Source organism: Somniosus microcephalus, chromosome 5 (assembly GCF_052327205.1).
Source record: "Somniosus microcephalus isolate GS21.2 chromosome 5, FLI_Smic_1.0, whole genome shotgun sequence".
NCBI classification, from domain to species: domain Eukaryota; kingdom Metazoa; phylum Chordata; class Chondrichthyes; order Squaliformes; family Somniosidae; genus Somniosus; species Somniosus microcephalus.
In genome coordinates this window covers 220,730,664-220,749,351 of record NC_140991.1, presented here as the reverse complement: position 1 = coordinate 220,749,351, position 18,688 = coordinate 220,730,664, and the positions used below count along the sequence as shown (strand labels likewise).

The 18,688-nt window shown below is 48.0% G+C and overlaps 1 protein-coding gene across 4 annotated transcripts in view; it reads left to right on the top strand.

Annotated features, from left to right (window-relative positions):
• The first annotated feature begins 12,197 nt into the window (after window positions 1-12,197).
• tent4a (terminal nucleotidyltransferase 4A) overlaps window positions 12,198-18,688 on the top strand; it is a 118,306-nt gene continuing 111,815 nt past the window's right edge. For 2 of the 4 annotated variants that reach the window (XM_085988706.1, XM_085988708.1), the window contains exon 1: window positions 12,198-13,127. In XM_085988706.1, coding sequence (XP_085844832.1) covers window positions 12,445-13,127 — 683 coding nt within the window. In that variant the 5' untranslated portion in view covers window positions 12,198-12,444. The remainder of the gene's footprint in view (window positions 13,128-18,688) is intronic. The other 2 variants (XM_085988705.1, XM_085988709.1) reach the window with 2 other exon arrangements.

Genomic DNA, 18,688 nt, shown 5'->3' with positions numbered 1-18,688 from the left:
GGCCCCGAAACTCCCCTCGGGAACCGGCGCCTCACAACTTGAGCCGTCTCGAGGAAATACCCTCCGTGCCTTTTCATTCCGCGCGGAGGGGTTTCCTGTATGGGCTGCTCCTGCACACTTTCCACTTTGCCATCTTTGCCTACCATCTGGACACGCCTTGGCGTGGCGTCTTGCCGACTGGCGGTGGTGGAGGTCCCCAGTGGAGGGCTCTCTACGCGGGAGTCCTCCCTTGTTCCATCGGGGACTTGGCCTGGAGGGTGTTGCACGGAGCGGTCCCGTGCAATAAGGTTTTAAGTAGGTTCACGGACTCCCAGGCCGCCTGCATTTTTTGCGGCCTGGAGGAGTCCGTGTTTCATGTTTATGTGGAGTGTGAGAGGTTGCAGCCCCTCTTTCACTACTTGAAGGGGCTGCTCCTCGATTTTTGGTTGCACTTCAGTCCCACGCTCTTGATCTATGGTCACCCGGTGCGGAGGGGAGCAGACAGGTTGGAGGACCTCCTTGTAGGCCTGCTCCTGGGCCTGGCTAAAAGAGCCATCAATTGGTCCAGGCAGCAGGCGGTCGAGGGGGTCGTCCAGCTGGCTTGCCTGCCTCTCTTCCGCGGCCATGTTCGCGCCCGGGTGGCCCTGGAGATGGAGCACGCGGTGTCCGCCGGCGCGCTTGAGTATTTCCGCGACCGGTGGGCGCTGCGGGGACTGGAGTGCATTATCAACCCGGAAAACCCAATTTTAATTTGATTTGTTAAGTTTTAGGTCAACTTTTGTTTATTTACAGTCCAATTGGTTTTTTTTTGGGTCCAAATAAAAGAGTGCCCTCCTGTTCAGTAAAGTACCTGTTAAACTGTTCTCCCTAAGTCTGTGTATTATTGAGGCGCGGACTTTACAAATACATACTCCGCAGTCTTCAGTCCCGGTGGCGCGTAAGAGGTCTGCAAACCGTGATTGGGCGTACGGATCGGGGCAAAGCATCTGGCCGCTTCTTGGTGGCGAACGAGTTGCCGGGAGGCGGACCATGGCTCTGTGGGCGAAGGGAGGAAATCTTCTGGTACCCGGAGCGGCTGGCCATAGACGAGTTCAGCTGAAGAAGATTGTAGATCATCTTTGGGCACCGTACGGAGACCCAACAGGACCCATGGGAGTCTGTCCACCCATCCTGCGCCTTGATGACTGGCCCGCAAAGAGGCTTTAAGCGACCTGTGGAATCACTCGCAAAGGCCGTTTGCCTGAGGATGGTAGGCGGTGGTACGATGAAGTTTGGTACCTAGCCCCTGAGCCACAGCATTCCAAAGATCTGAGGAAAACTGTGGCCCGGGGTCAGAGGAGATGTCCGCTGGTACTCCGAAACGGGCGACCCAACAGGAGATGAAAGCTCTAGCGACGTCTGCCGACGTGGTGGAAACCAAAGGAATTGCCTCTGGCCACCTAGTGGTGCGGTCCACTATGGTAAGGTGATGAGTATAACCCTGAGAAGGCGGAAGCGGCCCCATGAGGTCCACATGCACGTGGTCGAAACGACGCTCCGGAAGAGTGAACGCAGCTACTGGAGCCTTGACATGACGCTGGACTTTGGCCTTCTGGCATACGACGCAGGTATTAGCCCAGTCACGGACATCGATGTGCATCCCCTTCCAGACGAACTTGGCTGACATAAGCCGTTGTGAAGCCTTCATCGCTGGGTGCGACAACCCGTGTATGGCATCAAAAACTTTCCGGCGCCATGCGACTGGCACTATGGGACGAGGGACTCCCACGGAAACGTCGCAAAGGAGCGTGGCACCTGCATCCTGGAAGACGACGTCGGTCGCTTGGAAGCTGGAGGGAACGGTTCGATATGATTAGACCTCCGAATCCGAAACCTGATCTTTCGCCATGAGGGCGTTGTCGATTCCCAGGTGCACCGCGTGGACCGTCGCACGGGAGAGGCAATCTGCCACCAGGTTGTCCTTACCAGACACATGTTGAATGTCCGTAGTAAATTCAGAAATGAACGTCAAGTGATGTTGTTGACGAGCGGACCACGGTTCGGTGGTCTTGGCCATGGCGAACGTAAGGGGTTTGTGGTCGACAAAAGCCGTGAAGGGGCGCCCCTCCAATAAAAACTGGAAATGGCGAATGGCGAGGAAAAGGGCCAGTAGTTCCCTATCGAAGGTGCTGTACTTTTTTTCATTTGTTCGCAATTGACGGCTGAAAAACACCAGCGGTTGCCACGTGCCGTTGACCCATTGCTCTTGCACCGCACCAATGGCATAGTCGGACGCGTCGGTGGTAAGGGCGATAGTAGCACCTGGAAGTGGGTGCGCCAGCATGGTTGCATTGGCCAAAGCGTTCTTGGTGTCGCCGAATGCCTGGATCATTTCAGCTGTCCAGCTGATTGGGTCTTTACCGGACTTGCCCTTGAGGGCCCCGAACAAAGGTTGCATGGGTTGAGCCGCCTTGGGGACGAAACGGTGGTAAAAGTTAACCATCCCCAGGAACTCCTGCAAGGCCTTGACTGTCGACGGCCGCAGGAAAGAAGTAACCGCCTCAACCTTCGTCGCCAAAGGGACGGCGCCGTACGATGTTATGCGGTGTCCCAGGAAGTTGATTTGTTGTAGGCCAAACTGGCACTTGGCCGGGTTGATGATTAACCCGTGCTGGCTGAGGTGCATAAAGAGGGAACGCAAATGGGAGATGTGCTCCTCCTTGCTGGCACTGACGATGAGTATGTCGTCAAGGTAGACGAAAAGGAAACGCAGGTCCCGAAGAACGGAGTCCATTAAACGCTGGAACGCCTGTGCTGCATTCTTTAAGCCAAACGACATCCGCAGGAACTCAAAGAGGCCAAAAGGGGTGATGACCGCGGTTTTCGGGGCGTCTTGTGGGTGCACTGGAACCTGGTGATATCCACAGACAAGGTCGACTTTAGAGAAGATAGTATTTCCCGCCAAGTGGGCCGAGAAGTTCTGGATATGCGGGATCGGGTACCGATCCGGAGTGGTGGCGTCGTTGAGGCGTCGGTAGTCACCACATGGTCGCCAGCCGCCGCCTGGTTTTGGCACGATGTGGAGAGGCGAAGACCAGGAACTGTTCGATCGCCTAATGATGCCGAGCCGCTCCATTGTGGCGAACTCCGCCTTTGCAGCTGCAAGCTTGCCGGGTTCAAGCCTCCTAGCCCGTGCATAAACCGGGGAGCCAGTAGTGGTGATGTGATGTTCAACACCATGTTTCGTCGCTGAAGAGGAGAAGGTGGGCCTTGTCAGCTCCGGAAACTCCCCGAGGAGCCGCGTGAAATCATCTGGAGGAGGAAAAGCACAGGCAATGGAACGGGCCACGGAGGTACCATGGAAGCACGGGATCGAGTGGAAGGTGGCCGCGTTGATCAGCCGGCGGTGTCAGACGTGGACTAGCAGGCTGTTGGCACACAGAAAATCTGCCCCTAGGATAGGCTGTGAGACTGTAGCTGTGACGAAATCCCAAAAGAAGCGCTGACCACCGAAACAGACTTCGACCCGCCGCTTTCAGAACATTCGAATAGCTGCGCCATTAGCCGCTACGAGGGAAAAACTGAGGTTCCCAGTCTGCGTGTCGAGCTTCGACGCAGGTAGAATGCTACACTGCGCCCCGGTGTCACAAAGGAAATGGCGGCCCGAGAGGGAAGCGGTGATATAGAAGGAGTTTCCCCGTAGAACCGATGGCCATCGCCACCGTGGAACGCCTGTTAGATTGGGTCATCCGTCGCCAGGGACGCCGCCTGCGCCTTCTTGGTTTTTTTTTTGGTGAAAAACTGCAGGGGGAATGGCAGCATCGTGCTTTTGCGCCAAAACGGGTGTGGTAGCAGCACCAGCCCGCTGTAGGAGAAGCCGGGACCGCGTCTGTGGGGGGTGGGCGCCTCGTGGCCGCACAACACTGCTGGGTAACCGTGAAAATCTTATCGGCTTCGGCCGCAAGCTTGGCGCAGTCAGTAATGTCGGAGCTGGCCAGGGCAGCCTGAACCTGTTCAGGCAGTTGGTAGAGGAAAAGCTCCCAGAAGATGAAACATTCCGGTTCAGCACCCAAGAGCGTGAGCATTTGGCTCATGAGCTCGGACGGTTTGGAATCCCCGAGGCCGGGCAGCGTGATGAGCCGGCGAGCACGCATCGACTTCGATAGCCCGAAAACCTGACGCAACCGCGCCTTAATTGCATCATACTTGCTGTCAGTAGGAGGACTACCGATGAGGCTGATGATCCGGGATGCAGTTGCGCTGTCGAGGGCGGAGACTACGTAATAATAACGGGTTTGATCCGCGATGATGTTCCGAATGGCGAACTCGGCTTCAGCCTGGATGAACCAGGCGCCTGGTTGTTGCTCCCAGAACTGTGGCAGTTTCAGCGTGACGGTGTTCGTGTCCATGTCCATGTCGAATCTTCCACGAAAATCGTTCATAGAAGTCGGGGTCACCAATGTAGGAACGGAGGTTCCTATCAAAAGACTGAGTTCGACTCAGATAATTAAATTAATGAACTTTAATGAAAACAAACGAGTTTAAACTGGAAACTGCTAGGACACATCAATAACAGGTCTATTCTCCTTGAGGGCTCCACGAGGACGGATCCCCTGATCAGGAGAGTGACGTCATGACGTCATCACATTCTTCTCGCCGTTGGGGCATCACGTGACTAATGGCATGACGTCATCACGTGCTGCAAAGGTAACTGGCATTGTACAGTCAAACAGTGTAATTAAAGGTACAGGCACAGACAGTAACTACATTGCTGTTAAAGGAATTATGTACAACTGCTCTGAGTCCTTTGGTGGCTCCGCCACAGGAGGAAATTTCTGCTTGTCGGGCAAGCAGTGTGATAAATCAGATGCAGTGGAGATGACAAAAGAGGTAGTGGCGAGGTAGAGCTGGGTGTTGCCAGCATACATGTCGAAGATGACGCCGAGGGGCAGCATGTAGATCAGAAACAGGAAGAAGATCCTTGGGAGACTCTCGAGGTAACGGTGTGGGAGCGGGAAGAGAAGCCATTGCAGGTGATTCCCTGGCTACAACTGGATAGATAAGAATGGAACCAGGCGAGAGCAGACCCACTCAGCTGGTCAACAGAGGAGGATGGTGTGGTCAACAGTGTCAAAGGTACAGACAGATCAAGAAGAATGAGAAGGGATAGTGCACCATGGACAGTCACATAGGATGTCATTTGTGACTTTGATAAAGGTCGTTTCAGTGCTATGGCAAGGGTGGAAACTTGATTGGAGAATTTCAAACAAGCAGTTGTGTGAGAGATGGCAATGGATTTGGGAGGCGACAACATGTTCAAGGACTTTGGGGATGAAAGGGAGGTTGGAGATGGGGCAATAGTTTGCAAGGACAGAGGGATCATGGGTATTTTTTCTGAGGGGGTGATGACAGCAGATTCGAAAGAGGACAGTACCAGAAACCATTTCCAACATCAACTAGCATGGGGGCCTGGAAAGGAAGTTGGGCAGTCAGCAGTTTAGTGGGAATAGGGTCGAGAGTGCAGGAGGTGCATCTCATACGCGACAAGATGAGTTTGGAGTGGGCATAAGGGGAGATACGAGAGGAACTAGAGATGTTGTGTCTGTGTGTTGATAGAGACACTGAAGACAGGAGTTGGTTTGATAGGTGTTTACTAAACAAAGTCTGGAGGGGAACTAACGGATACAACACTATACAGGCTTATATAGCCAGAGTGGCCATTACCGGCATTACAGTACACATGGGGCTCTTAAAGGCACATACACTACAATTCCTCCCCTTTTAGCTAACCAGTACATAATATTTTAAGTAATTATTAATTACATGTTACAAGAAAAATAATATACACATTGCTGCAGTTAATTAATTATAAGTCAGTCTCTCTGGAGGCTTCCTGACTCGGTCCGGATAACGCCTCGGTGGTGTAGTAGTTCCTGGTGGTGTAGTAGGTTCTTTTGGCAAGGCTGATTCGGCTTGAATGCCAGTGTCGGGTTCATCGGGTTCCAGTATCACCGGATCGGAGGTAGATATGGGTATCTCTACTTCATCGTTAGGCGTATAGAGTTGTGGTGTAGGTTGTCCCTTTTCGGATGACTCTATGATTTGGTCAGCATGGCGCCTTATTATGCTTTCTCCGATGTCCATGGTATACATCAGCGGTCCTAGTCGTGTGCAAATAGTTCCAGGCTGCCATTTCTCGGTACGGTAGTCCCGGGCCAAAACTTGTTGACCTATCTGGAAGGTTCTAGTTGGCCTTTCATTCATGCCTTGAAATTGCCGGTTCTCCATGTCCCTTCTGATGTTGGGCTTGATCAAATCCAGCCAGCATCTTAGGTTTTTATTGAAGAACATCATGGTGGGAGTTTGGTTTGTAACCATATGTGTTGCATTCCTGTATGCGAACAAGAAGTTATCCACCTTGTGCTGAAGTTTTATGTCTTCATTACCCATGGCCTTTATGGCCTTCTTGAAGGTCTGGACAAACCTTTCAGCCAATCCATTGGTGGCGGGATGGTATGGGGCGGACGTGTAGTGCTTAACCCCATTTTTTTTTTTTTAAGAACTTCCTGAATTCTTCGGACACAAATTGCGGTTCATTATCAGAACAGATCTGTTCCGGCAGCCCATTCCTGGCAATTATGGTCCTTAATACTGTGATGGTTTTTTCCGTGGTGGTGGAGGACATCTTTATTACCTCCGGCCACTTGGAGTGTGCATCAACCGTGATTAAGAACATTGAGTCCATAAATGGACCAGCAAAGTCGATGTGTACCCTTTGCCAGGGAGATGAGGGCCACTCCCATGGATGTAGAGGGGCTTGGGTGGAGCGTTTTGGACCTTCTGGCATCCTAGGCAGCTCTTGGTCATTTCTTCTATGTCTCCATCGATACCTGGCCACCATACAAACGCTCTGGCTAGGTTCTTCATTTTCACTCCACCCAGATGCCCCTCGTGAAGCTCCTTTAGCACTTTATCCTGGAGTTTGGGTGGAATCACCACTCTGGATCCACACATCAAGGTTCCTCGGCATACTGACAGCTGTTCTCTTCTTTGCGAGAATGCTGGCAACAGTGGTTCGCTATGTGCTGGCCATCCCTTCACCGTTAATTTGTAGACTCGTGAGAGAGTCGGGTCATTTCTCGTTTCCTTTTCAATGGCAGAATTTGTTACTGGTAGACATTCCACTATGGCTGAGTGGAACATCTCCACTGGGTCTACTGTAGGTGCCTCTTCTATCATTGGCAACGGTAGGCGTGATAAACCGTCAGCATTCCCATGCTGTTTTGATCCTTTGTATTCTATGTTGTATTGGTGTGCCCCTAGAAAAAGGGACCACCTCTGTAGCCTTTGCGCTGTCATAATGGGAACACCCTTTTTAGGGTTGAATATGGAGATGAGGGGTTGATGGTCAGTCAACAAGGTAAATTTTTGTCCGTGTAGGTAATGGTTGAATTTCTTCACTCCCCATACCAGGCTGAGTGCTTCCCTGTCGATTTGGGCATAGTTACGCTCAGCTGAGTTCAATGAGCGTGACGCAAAAGCTATCGGCCGTTCCGAGCCATCAGGGAATTTATGCGATAATACTGCTCCTATGCCATAAGGGGATGCATCGCACGCTAGTCTGATTGGCAGTGATGGGTTGTAATGAGCCAAAACTTCTTTGGACGTGATTAAGTTTTTGCATTTATGGAAGGCACGTTTACAGTCTTCGCTCCATTTCCAAATTACTCCTGTTTGTAGCAGTTCATTAAGAGGGTGTAGAAGAGTTGATAAGTTCGGTAAAAATTTATGATAGTAATTTATTAATCCCAGGAACGACCTTAATTGTGAAACATTTTCAGGTGCTGGGGCTTTTATGACCGCTTCAATTTTTTCAGGTGACTTATGCAACCCTTCCTTATTAATTATGTGGCCACAATATGATATCTGATTTTGGAAAAATTCGCATTTGGGGGCGATTTGCTCGTAGGCCCCGTTCTCTCAGCCTAGTGAGCACCTGCTTCAAATTGGCAAGGTGCTCGTTGTCGTTTTCTCCTGTTACAAGGATGTCGTCTAGGTAGCACCGAGTCCCCGGAATCCCTTGCAGGACTTGCTCCATAGCTCTTTGCCAGATAGCTAGAGCGGATGCTACTCCGAAAACCAGTCGACTGTACTGGTACAGACCTTTGTGTGTATTTATCGTGAGATATTTTTTAGAGGCCTCTTCAACCTCCATCTGTAGATATGCCTGTGCCAAGTCAATTTTGGTGAAACGTTTCCCTCCGGATAGTGAGGCGAAAATATCTTCTATCCTCGGAAGAGGAAACTGTACTGTGTGAAGGACCGGGTTTACTGTCACCTTGAAGTCTCCACAGATGCGAATTTTTCTCGGTTCTTCAGATTTATCATTATTCAATGCTTTCTTCATGACTGGAACGATGGGTGTTGCCCACTCACTCCAATCTATTTTGGATAATACGCCTGCATTTTCCAAATTCTCCAGCTCTGCCTCGACTGCTGGACGAATTGCGTATGGCACCAATCTTGCTTTAAAAAACTTGGGAATTGCTGCATCTTCCACTTTTATTGAGGCGGTGATGCCTTTCAAGGTTCCTAGTTTCTCTTGAAACACTTCTTTGGCGTTGGCCAAGATGTCTTTTAATCGTTCAGGTATGACATCATCATCTTTTTTTTCTTACTGGTCACCGTCAGTGCCTGAATGGAGTGCCAGTCTAAACGTATTTTCCTGATCCATTCACGTCCCAACAGCGGTGGGCCACCATCTTGTAGAATGTATAAATACAACTTTTGTATTTCCTTGCCGTTGTGTACAACAGGCACCCTTATTTTTCCTTTGGGGCATACTTTCTGCCCCGTATATGTTTTCAAGATAATGGATGTGTCTTTTAAAGGTATATGCGGAAATAGCCGCTCGTAATCCCGTCGATTTATGACGGTCAGAGCTGATCCTGTATCTAGCTCCATTTTAACTGGGGACCCTGCTATCGTGAGGGTAACCCAAATGGTCTGGTAATCATCTTTGGCAAGTACATTATGTAATTTGAGACAGCTAAGTCTCTTGTTTTCGGAGTCGCTGTCGCTCTTCTGGTCTTCGGAGCTACTGTCCGTCATCATTTGTACTTTTCTTTATTGATTTTTTTTTCCTGTCTGTGGATTTATTTTGTCCAGATCGGCATACCCGTGCAATGTGTCCAATCTTTCCGCATTGCCTGCATGCTTTGTCCTTGAACCAGCAGTCCCTCTGGTCATGGGTGGATCTGCCGCAACGATAACATCTCTCGAAACCCTGTGTCATTTCATGGGTGCCGAAGTCCTGTGTCTTTTGTTGTATCTCTGCAGCTCCTCTTGCGGCTGCTTCGTATGATACAGCCATACTGAAAGCCTTGTCCAGTGTTAAATCCTCTTCAGAAAGCAGACTTTTCTGTGTTCCTTCACTTAAGAGACCGCAGACGAATTTGTCTCGAAGATAATCTGCTAGTCCTGCCCCGAATTGGCAGTGTTTTGATAGCTTCCTTAATTCGGTGAGGTAATCAGCATTACTTTCATTCTTGTGTTGATTTCTCTTGAAGAATTTGAATCGTTCCGCTATCAGCAGCGGTGTTGGGTTTAAGTGCTCCTGTAGGGTATCAACAATTTCTTTAAAATTCTTGTACTTTGGTTTGGCTGGAGTGATTAAATTTCGTAACAGCCTGTATGTCTTTGCGCCCATTAGATTTAGCAGTACTGAAGCTTTTTTTTCATCTTCTATTCCATTTACAGTGCAATATACCTCCACTCTTTCCACATATGTGGTCCAATCCTCTATCTCGTTATCAAAAGCATCAATATTGCCAGACTTAGGCATCTTAGAAAAGATATGGCGCTTCCCGCACTTTTCTTTCTTTTCTGCAGAAAAGATATGGCGCTTCCCGCGCTTTCCCGCCGCTGCTGCCGATGACAACGCTGTTTCCCGCAGTTTCCGTTCTTTTTTTATTTATTTATTTACAGTTGGAGACTCGTTCCCGCCGGACTTTCTCTCTAGGTCTTAACGCCGACCCGCTTGCAGCGCCGGCCGTCTCCCGAATGCTCCCTCCCCGTCTGTTACTGCTTGCCTCCACTTTCGCTGCTTGGCCCAGCTGCAGAGCCAGCCGCTGGAGCCCCAGCCTGACGCCCAAGAAGGATTAGCGCAGTACCTGCCACCAGCTTGGCCAGCTGGTGAAACCACAGCTTCTTTCACTTTCTTGATTCTTCTGGACGCCAGAGGAATCGATGTCCTTGAGGTGCTGCCGAACTGCAGGTAAGTCCGTTTCCACTTCGTCGCCACTGTTGTGTCTGTGTGTTGATAGAGACACTGAAGACAGGAGTTGGTTTCATAGGTGTTTACTAAACAAAGTCTGGAGGGGAACTAACAGATACAACACTATACAGGCTTATATAGCCCGAGTGGCCATTACCGGCATTACAGTACACATGGGGCTCTTAAAGGCACATACACTACAGGAGAAAAATTCAAGTTCAGGGTTAGGGCAGGGCTACACTAACCTTTATCTCAGCTCTGAAGCTCAGCTCGACAATGACCTTCAGCCCAAGCAGAGCTCTCAGCCCAATCGTAACCCTAAGGTAATAAACCTAAACCATAAACTTTAGTCCAATGCTAGTCTACTTTAACCCTCAATCCAACTTTAATCCTAACCCATAAAGGTGTTGCTCCAGGCAGATTTATTTAGCAACAGTAGCAGCAAGGAAAATGGAAGCAAGGCGAGTTGGGCAGTTGCAAGACTGGCGGGAGCAGTAACAAGATGGGTGGGTTAGGCGATTACAAGGCAGTTGGGTTTTGCAACAGATTGAGCCAGCAGAGAAAAAACCCTGAGAAAAGTTTAAAAAGTAAAATACCCTGCACTTTTATTGGAAAATCACTGGGCTGAGAGCACCAAGTAGTAAATATGAAGAAGCAGGAGTAAAACGGGTACACTAAAGTATTTTCACAATCTCACAACATTCAATGGCCAATGAAAAAAGGCATTCTTGGCAATCTCATGAGAAAATCAAAGAATATAATATTCAACGACATAAGAATCAGAACAGCATTCAGGACTGTCATGGGTCACTTTAACCCCTGCTTATATTTTATCTATATAAAAGGAAAGACAGAATCAGTGACACAAGCTACAAAGGAACAATCACTGGGATGGGGGAATAACCCGTTTATGTTTACCCATCCCTTTTTTTTGCTGCATGGGTTTATGTCCCCTCTTTCCCACCTGCTCCAAATCTTGGAATTGCCCCGAATGGTCTCTTTATATGTGGCTGTGCTGCTGAATCATTGATCATATCACTGCACACGAAGCTCTCAACGTCAACCTTATTTAAAGAGGCAAAAATACAGATGCTGAAATAAAAACAAAAATACAATGACACAGGTCACTCAACATCTGAAAGAGGTGGAACTCCTCATTAAAAATGGTGTTAGGATTGTCACAGATCTGTAATATAAAAACTATTTCCAGACTTTTAACTTTGGAAACTTCTTAATCCAAATGTACACTCTCGGGAGCCGCAAGCCTACATTTCGTTGTACTGCACTTGTGCACTAACAATGACAATAAAAGTTGATTTGATTTGATTTGATTTTGATTCAATGAATCAGTTTGGCACCAGTCTCCCCCGTGAACATGGACTTGATGTTGTCAAAACTTTTTTGGTAGAATTTCAAACTGTATTACGAAATGCAATTAGAATAAATAACCCACCTAAACTGGCACTATTTTGGAAAGTGCGGGGGAAGAAAGTTGTTTTTTCCATTGTAAACTGTAGTTTCACAAGCAATCTGCAGAGTTGTCGTCAACGTGGGTGAAATGTTACACATGTATAAAAGTGAGACAAGATTGCAAACATCTTTAAACACGTAGAGTTGTATTTATTTCAGAGCTCGCTGTATCATAATACGTTAAAGATAATCAAAATGGGTGAGTGTTGATGTAACACAGGTCTGAATGCAAAAACATGCGCTGTTTCCATTCGGAGAACCCTGGACTACGCTCTCCGGCGGAGGCAGAGGAGTGGGAGGCAGAAATCGACGCCTGCGCAGTATTTCACCGCTTCTCTGTGTTCCTCCCCGCCCCTTTGAAGAATTGCGTAAGCGTAAAACGAGCCGATTGTGGCTCAGCGCATGAAGTGGCCGGTAGCAGCAAAGGAGGATCACGCATGCGCGCCGCTGACGGTTGGTTTTGGGAGAAGAGTTTAAAAATGCGCGCGCATGCGTAGTGGGCGGGCCGGGGGTTCAGGGGAGGACGCCATATTGTCAAAGTGCAGCGTTAGTTTTTTTGTAGAGAAACCGGTCTTGGCTTTTAGTTTATATAATATTTTAAAAAAGTAGTTTAAAGAAAAACAAGTCAAGTAAAAAAATATATTGCAGCCCAAGTCCGGTCAATTGTAAGGTAATTAGAGTTTTTTTAAAAGAGATTTCCTACGTTTGTGAGTGTGTAGAGAGAGAGCGATCACCATTTAATGGATCCGAGGGTGGCTTGGATTCAGCCTGAACAGAAGGGACCCGCCAATGCCTTGTGGATGCAGATCTGGGAAACGGCTCAAGGAATCCGAAGCAATTCAAGTCACCACCATCTGCTGTACCTGAACTCGCCAGCACTGGACACGAAACCGACCAGCAGCAACCTCAACCTCACCAGCAACTCCGGCCCCGCCGCCTCCAGCAAGAGCCCGGGCTCGGTGCCCGGAGCCGGACACAGGACGGGCCCTTCGACCGCCGGCCCCGAGATGGGGATGGGGCCGGGGTTAGGGAACGGGGATGTCCGTAGGGGACTGCAGAAATCATCTTCAGCTTCGTCATCTTCATCCTCGTCCCCTTCCCCCGAATCCGGCACTGGTAGCTCTTCATCGTCTTCGTGCTGTTCTTCCTCCTCTTTCTCCTCTTCCGGAAGGACTAAAGCCGGCACTGGCTCATACTTCAATCATAATTTCACGGAGATGAACGGTGGTGGGAATGGGAGCAACTTCGTGAAGAATAACAACTACCACAATAACAGTTTAAAGAGCATGGTGGTAGCAGGGAGGAGGAAGAGGGAGAACAAGGCGAGCACTTATGGCATAAATTACATGCTGAGCTCCAGCAACGGGAACTACTACAGTGGGACCCCCTGGAAAACCATGAAATACAACGTGGGGGTGACTGGGTAAGAGACGCGGTGCGGGGATGATACTGACCGCGGTGTGTCTTGTCTAGTGTGAAAATCCCAGGCTTCTCCCTGAATATCAGTCATTCGGATGCATCCTGAGTAATGAGCAGGGGGTGGAGTGCATGGTGTGTGTACAGTCGTTTTTAAATATAATGCACGTCGTATATGTTTGTATTTATGTGGGGAGATTAATTTACAAACCTTTAAAAAGCGTTTAAGAAAACAAGGATTGGAGAAAAGGGGACGAAACGTGTAGAATAAATGATGAGGCAGTGCCTACAATGGTAGGAGCACATGGGTAAGACCAGAGAGGAGCTGCTGTGTATAAATCATCATCACTAAATGCATTCGCACTTGTATAAGGGGATTAAAAATGATTTTAGCACTACTGTGTAACATATTGCCCTCGGGGAAGGGGAGTTTTAATAAGTCGAGCAATTATTCAGTTTAAAGGTAATTTATTCATTTTCCTCGCATATAATATTTTTATATATATAATGTGTGTATATGCAATTAGCCATTCTGATAACCTTAATGTCTAAATCTTTTTAGAGGTGGTCGAGCTATCACTTTAGTAAATGTTTCCTCCTCCACGCCCATCGTGGGGGAAGGGAGGAAGCCCTCGAGTTGGATATTTAAACCAAAAAATGGCGTTGAATGTGGTTGGAGGACAAGGTTCGTGTTGAAGCCGTGAGGATGAAGCATGGCCAGTAAATGCAGTAGTATTCTTTCGAGTTATCGGTCTGCGTACATTTAGATAACCTTGTGATAAAAGTAGACCGGAATTTGCTCAAGCTCATCGAGGGCATACAGAATTCATATGTTTCGCGTAGCCAAACAAAAATGTATATTAATGCGTTTTTATAAAAAAGACGTTTACGAGAGAGTTTAAGCGTTTTTTAAAACATTACTTGACTTATTTCGCTTGCCATGCTGGAGTTGGCTGAAAATCGTTTTAAAACTAATTTTACGTCCTGAAAAATCGGGACAGGAGGTGCTGAGAATTTATTTTAATCATGTCCTAAATCGGTGTCTGGGATTTAAGAGACAGTTTTCTTTTGCGGGCGTGGTTCACAGCTGTTTACATGCTTTTTGTCATATTTCAGAAACGAAAGTGTTACAAATAGTTCCAAAGAAATACGAGGGCGTTGGTTATACAGTACTTTAAATGTGTAACCTTTTTTAAAAGGATGCCTCGAGTGGAGATTACTATTCCTTCAGTGTCTGGTTGCGATCTGAAGCAAGAGAAAGTGAAATACGGCGAGGCCAGAGCAACAGGGAAATATTACAGGGCTGTTCAAAAATGTTACAGGCCTCAATTAAGCAGTCTCAAATGATTTCTGTATTTTTGGGGAAACTTTTTTAACAAGCGTTTTAATTAATTGGAGTAATTTAAAACTTTGTGTTTTGTAAGCTGTTTTATGGGTCTAAAATCAGATACTAAAATTTCCTGATTTTGGCACATCACTCAAGATAATGTACGTAAGTTGAAATGAAAAGTTAAATGCGGTGGTTAAGTTTACATTATTAAATGCAGTTGCCCTGGAGAAGGTGGTAGTGACAACTGAGTGGCTTGCTAGGCCATTTCAGAGAGTCAACCACATTGCTGTAGTAGGCCAGACCAAGTAAGGGCAGCAGATTTCCTTCCACATTAGCGAATCAGGTGGGTTTTTACGACCATCTGGTACCATTACCAATAATGATCACCATTACTGATACTAGATTTATTTGATTAACTGAATTTAAATTCCCCTAGCTGCCCTGGTGGGATTTGAACTCTCCTCCCCAGAACATTAGTCCAGGCCTCTAGATTACTCATCCAGTAACATTACCACTATGCTACCGTTCCTGTACTATAATAACGGGGATAGGGTGGGATATGTGTTGGTGTAGGGGTTACGGGGATTGGGTGGGACATGTGTCGGTGCAGGCTCGATGGGCCGAAATGGCCTCTATCTGCACTGAGGTTTCTGTGATATAATAACATAGTCCTATGAAATTGGAGGATGGATCCTAGGTTGGGTAGGGATTTGGTTGGATTCTCCTACTGTTGCCTCACAGCGCCAGGGACCCGGGTTCGAATCCGGCCTCGGGCGACTGTCTGTGTGGAGTTTGTACATTCTCCCCGTGTTTGCGTGGGTTTTCTCCGGGTGCTCCGGTTTCCTCCCACAGTCCAAAGATGTGCGGGTTAGGTTGATTGGCTATGATAAATTGACCCTTAGTGTTAGGGGGATTAAATATGTGGGGTTACGGTGATCGGGTGGGATATGTGTAGGGGTTACGGGGATCGGGTGGCATATGTGTCGGTGCAGGCTCGATGGGCCGAAATGGCCTCTATCTGCACTGGGGTTTCTGTGATTTCTGTGAAAGGGTAGAGACCAGTTAAGGATCCGTGTTACTCTTCACAATCGATATCTGTGATCTTAATGAAGGCGTTGGGGGTACTTAAATGTAGTGTATACATGTGGGTAGTTCTCCAGATTGACTCTGGACCCCATGAAGTCTCATGGCTTCAGGTCAAACATGGGCAAGGAAACCTTCTGCTCATTACCACCTACCGCTCTCCCTCAGCTGATGGATCAGTGCTCATCCCTGTTGAACACCACTTGGAAGAAACACTGCGGGTAGCAAGGGCACAGAATGTACTCTGGGTGGGGGACGTCAATGTCCATCACCAAGAGTGCCTCTAGCACCACCGCAGGCTGAGACCTGAAGGATATAGCCGGCTGACTGGGCCTGCGGCAGGTGGTGAGAACCAACACGAGGGAAAAAATTACTTGACCTCGTCCTCGCCACACTACCTGTCGCAGATGCATCTGTCCAGGACCGTATTGATAGCAGTGACCATTGCACAGTCTTGTGGAGACTAAGTCCCATCTTCACACTGTGAGGACACCCTCCATCATGTTATGTGGAGCTACCACTGTGCTAAATGAGATAGATTCAGAACAGATCTAGCAGCTCAAAACTGGGCATCCGTGAGGTGCTGTGGTCCATCAGCAGCAGAATTGTATTCCATCTGTAACCTCATGGCTTGGCATATCCCTCATTTTACCATTAAGTCAGGGGGGCCAACTTTGGTTCAATGAAGAATGTAGAAGAGCATGCCAGGAGCAGCACCAGGCGTACCTAAAAATGAGATGCCAACCTGGACTACACAGGACTACATGCATGCTGAACACAGGAAGCTGCATGCTATAGACTGATCCAAGAGATCCCACAACCAACAGTTCAGATCAAAGTTCTGCAGTCTTGCCACATCCAGTCATGAATGATGGTGGGGAATTAAACAACTAACAAAGGAGGAGGCTCTAGGAACATTCCCATCCTCAATGATGGTGGAGCCCAGCATACGAGTGCAAAAGACACGGCTGAAGCGTTTGCAACCACCTTCAGTCAGATGTGCCGAATGGATGATCCATCTCTGATTCTCCCGAGGTCCCCAGCATCACAGAAGCCAGTCTTCAGCCAATTCGATTCACTTTTACGCGATATCAAGAAATGGCTGAGCACGCTGAATACAGCAAAGACTATGGGCCCGACAACATCCCGGCTGCAGTGCTGAAGACTTCTTTTCCTGAACTAGCTGCGCCTATAGCCAAGCCGTTCCAGTACAGCTACAACACTGGCATCTACCCAACAAAGTGGAAAATTGCCCAGGTATGTCCTGTTCACAAAAAGCAGGATAAATCCAATCTGGCCAATTATCACCTCATCGGTGTACTCTCAATCATCAGCGAAGTGATGGAAGGGGTCGCGGACAGTGCTATCGAGTGGCACTTAACAATAACCTGCTTACCAATGCTCAGTTTGGGTTCCGCCAGGACCATTCAACTCCAGACCTCATTACACTCTTGGTCCTACCATGAACAAAAGAGCTGAATTCCAGAGGTGAGGTGAGAGTGACTGCCCTTAACATCAAGACAGGGTTTGACCGAGTGTGGCATCAAGGAGCCCTAGTAAAATTGAGGTCAATCAGTATTGGGGAAAATTCTCGACTGCTTGGAGTCATACCTAGCGCAAAGGAATGTTGGTTGTTGGAGCCCATTCATGTCAGCCCCAGGACATTACAGTAGGAGTTCCTCAGGGCAGTATCCTAGACCCAACTATCTTCATCTGTTTCATCAATGACTTTCCCTCAATCATAAGGTCAGAAATGAGGATGTTCCCTGATGATTGCAAAGTGTTCAGTTCCATTCGCAACTCCTCATAATGAAGCAGTCCATGCCCACATGCAGCAAGACCTGGACAACATTCAGGCTTGGGCTTATAATTGGCAAGTTACATTCATGGCACACATCACAGAAACCCCACAGTGCAGATAGAGGCCATTTCGGCCCATCGAGCCTGCACCGACACATATCCCACCCGATCCCCGTAACCCCTACACCAACACATATCCCACCCTATCCCCGTAACCCCACGTATTTAATCCCCCTAACACTAAGGGTCAATTTATCATAGCCAATCAACCTAACCCGCACATCTTTGGACTGTGCCAGGCAATGACCATCTCCAGCAAGAGTGTGTCTAACCACCTCCCCATGACATTCAACGGCATTACCATTGTCGAATCCCCCACCATTAGCATCTTGGGGGTCACCGTTAACAAACTTAGCTGAATCAGCCACAAGAGCAGGTCAGAGGCTTGGTATTCTGTGGCAAGTGACTCGCCTCCTGGCTCACCGAAGCCTTTCCACCATCTACAAGGAATACTCTCCACTTGCCTATATGAGTGTAGCTCCAACAACACTCAGGAAGCTCAACACTCCAAAATAAAGCAGCCCACTTGATTGGTACTCCATCCACCACTTTAAACATTCCACCATCTACAAGATGCACTGCAGAAACTTACTCAGGCTTCTTCGACAAGACCTCTACCACCTGGAAAGACAAAGGCAACAGGCGCATGGGAGCACCCACCACCTCCAAGTTACACAAAATCCTGACTTGGAAATATATCGCCATTCCTTCATCGTCACTGGGCCACAATCCTGGAACCCCCCTAACCGCACTGTGGGAGTACCTTCACCACACTGATAGCAACAGTTCAAGAAGGTGGCTCACCACCATCTTCTCAAGGGAGTACGGTAGTATAGTGGTTATGTTACTGGACTAGCAATCCAGAGTCCTGGACTAATGATCTGGAGATGTGAGTTCAAATCCCACCACGGCAGCTGGGGAATTTAAATTCAGTTAATTAAATAAAAATCTGGAATTAAGAGCTAGTATAAGTAATGGTGAGCATGAAACTGCTGGATTATCATAAAAACTCATCTGGTTCAATAATGTTCTTTAGGGAAAGAACGCTGCCATTGCTACCTGTTCTGGCCTATGTGACTCTAGACCCGCAGCAGTGTAGTTGACTCTCAACTACCCTCTGAAATGGCTGTTCACCACCTCCTTCAATTAGGGATGGGCAATAAATGCTGGTCTTGCTGGCGACGCCTGCATCATGAACGAATTTTAAAAAAATAAAATAAAAAAAATTTAAATGAGAAAATCTGGAAAAGGTACATATTGTTGCACAAAAATATGCAGTCAGATTGTTGTTTCTG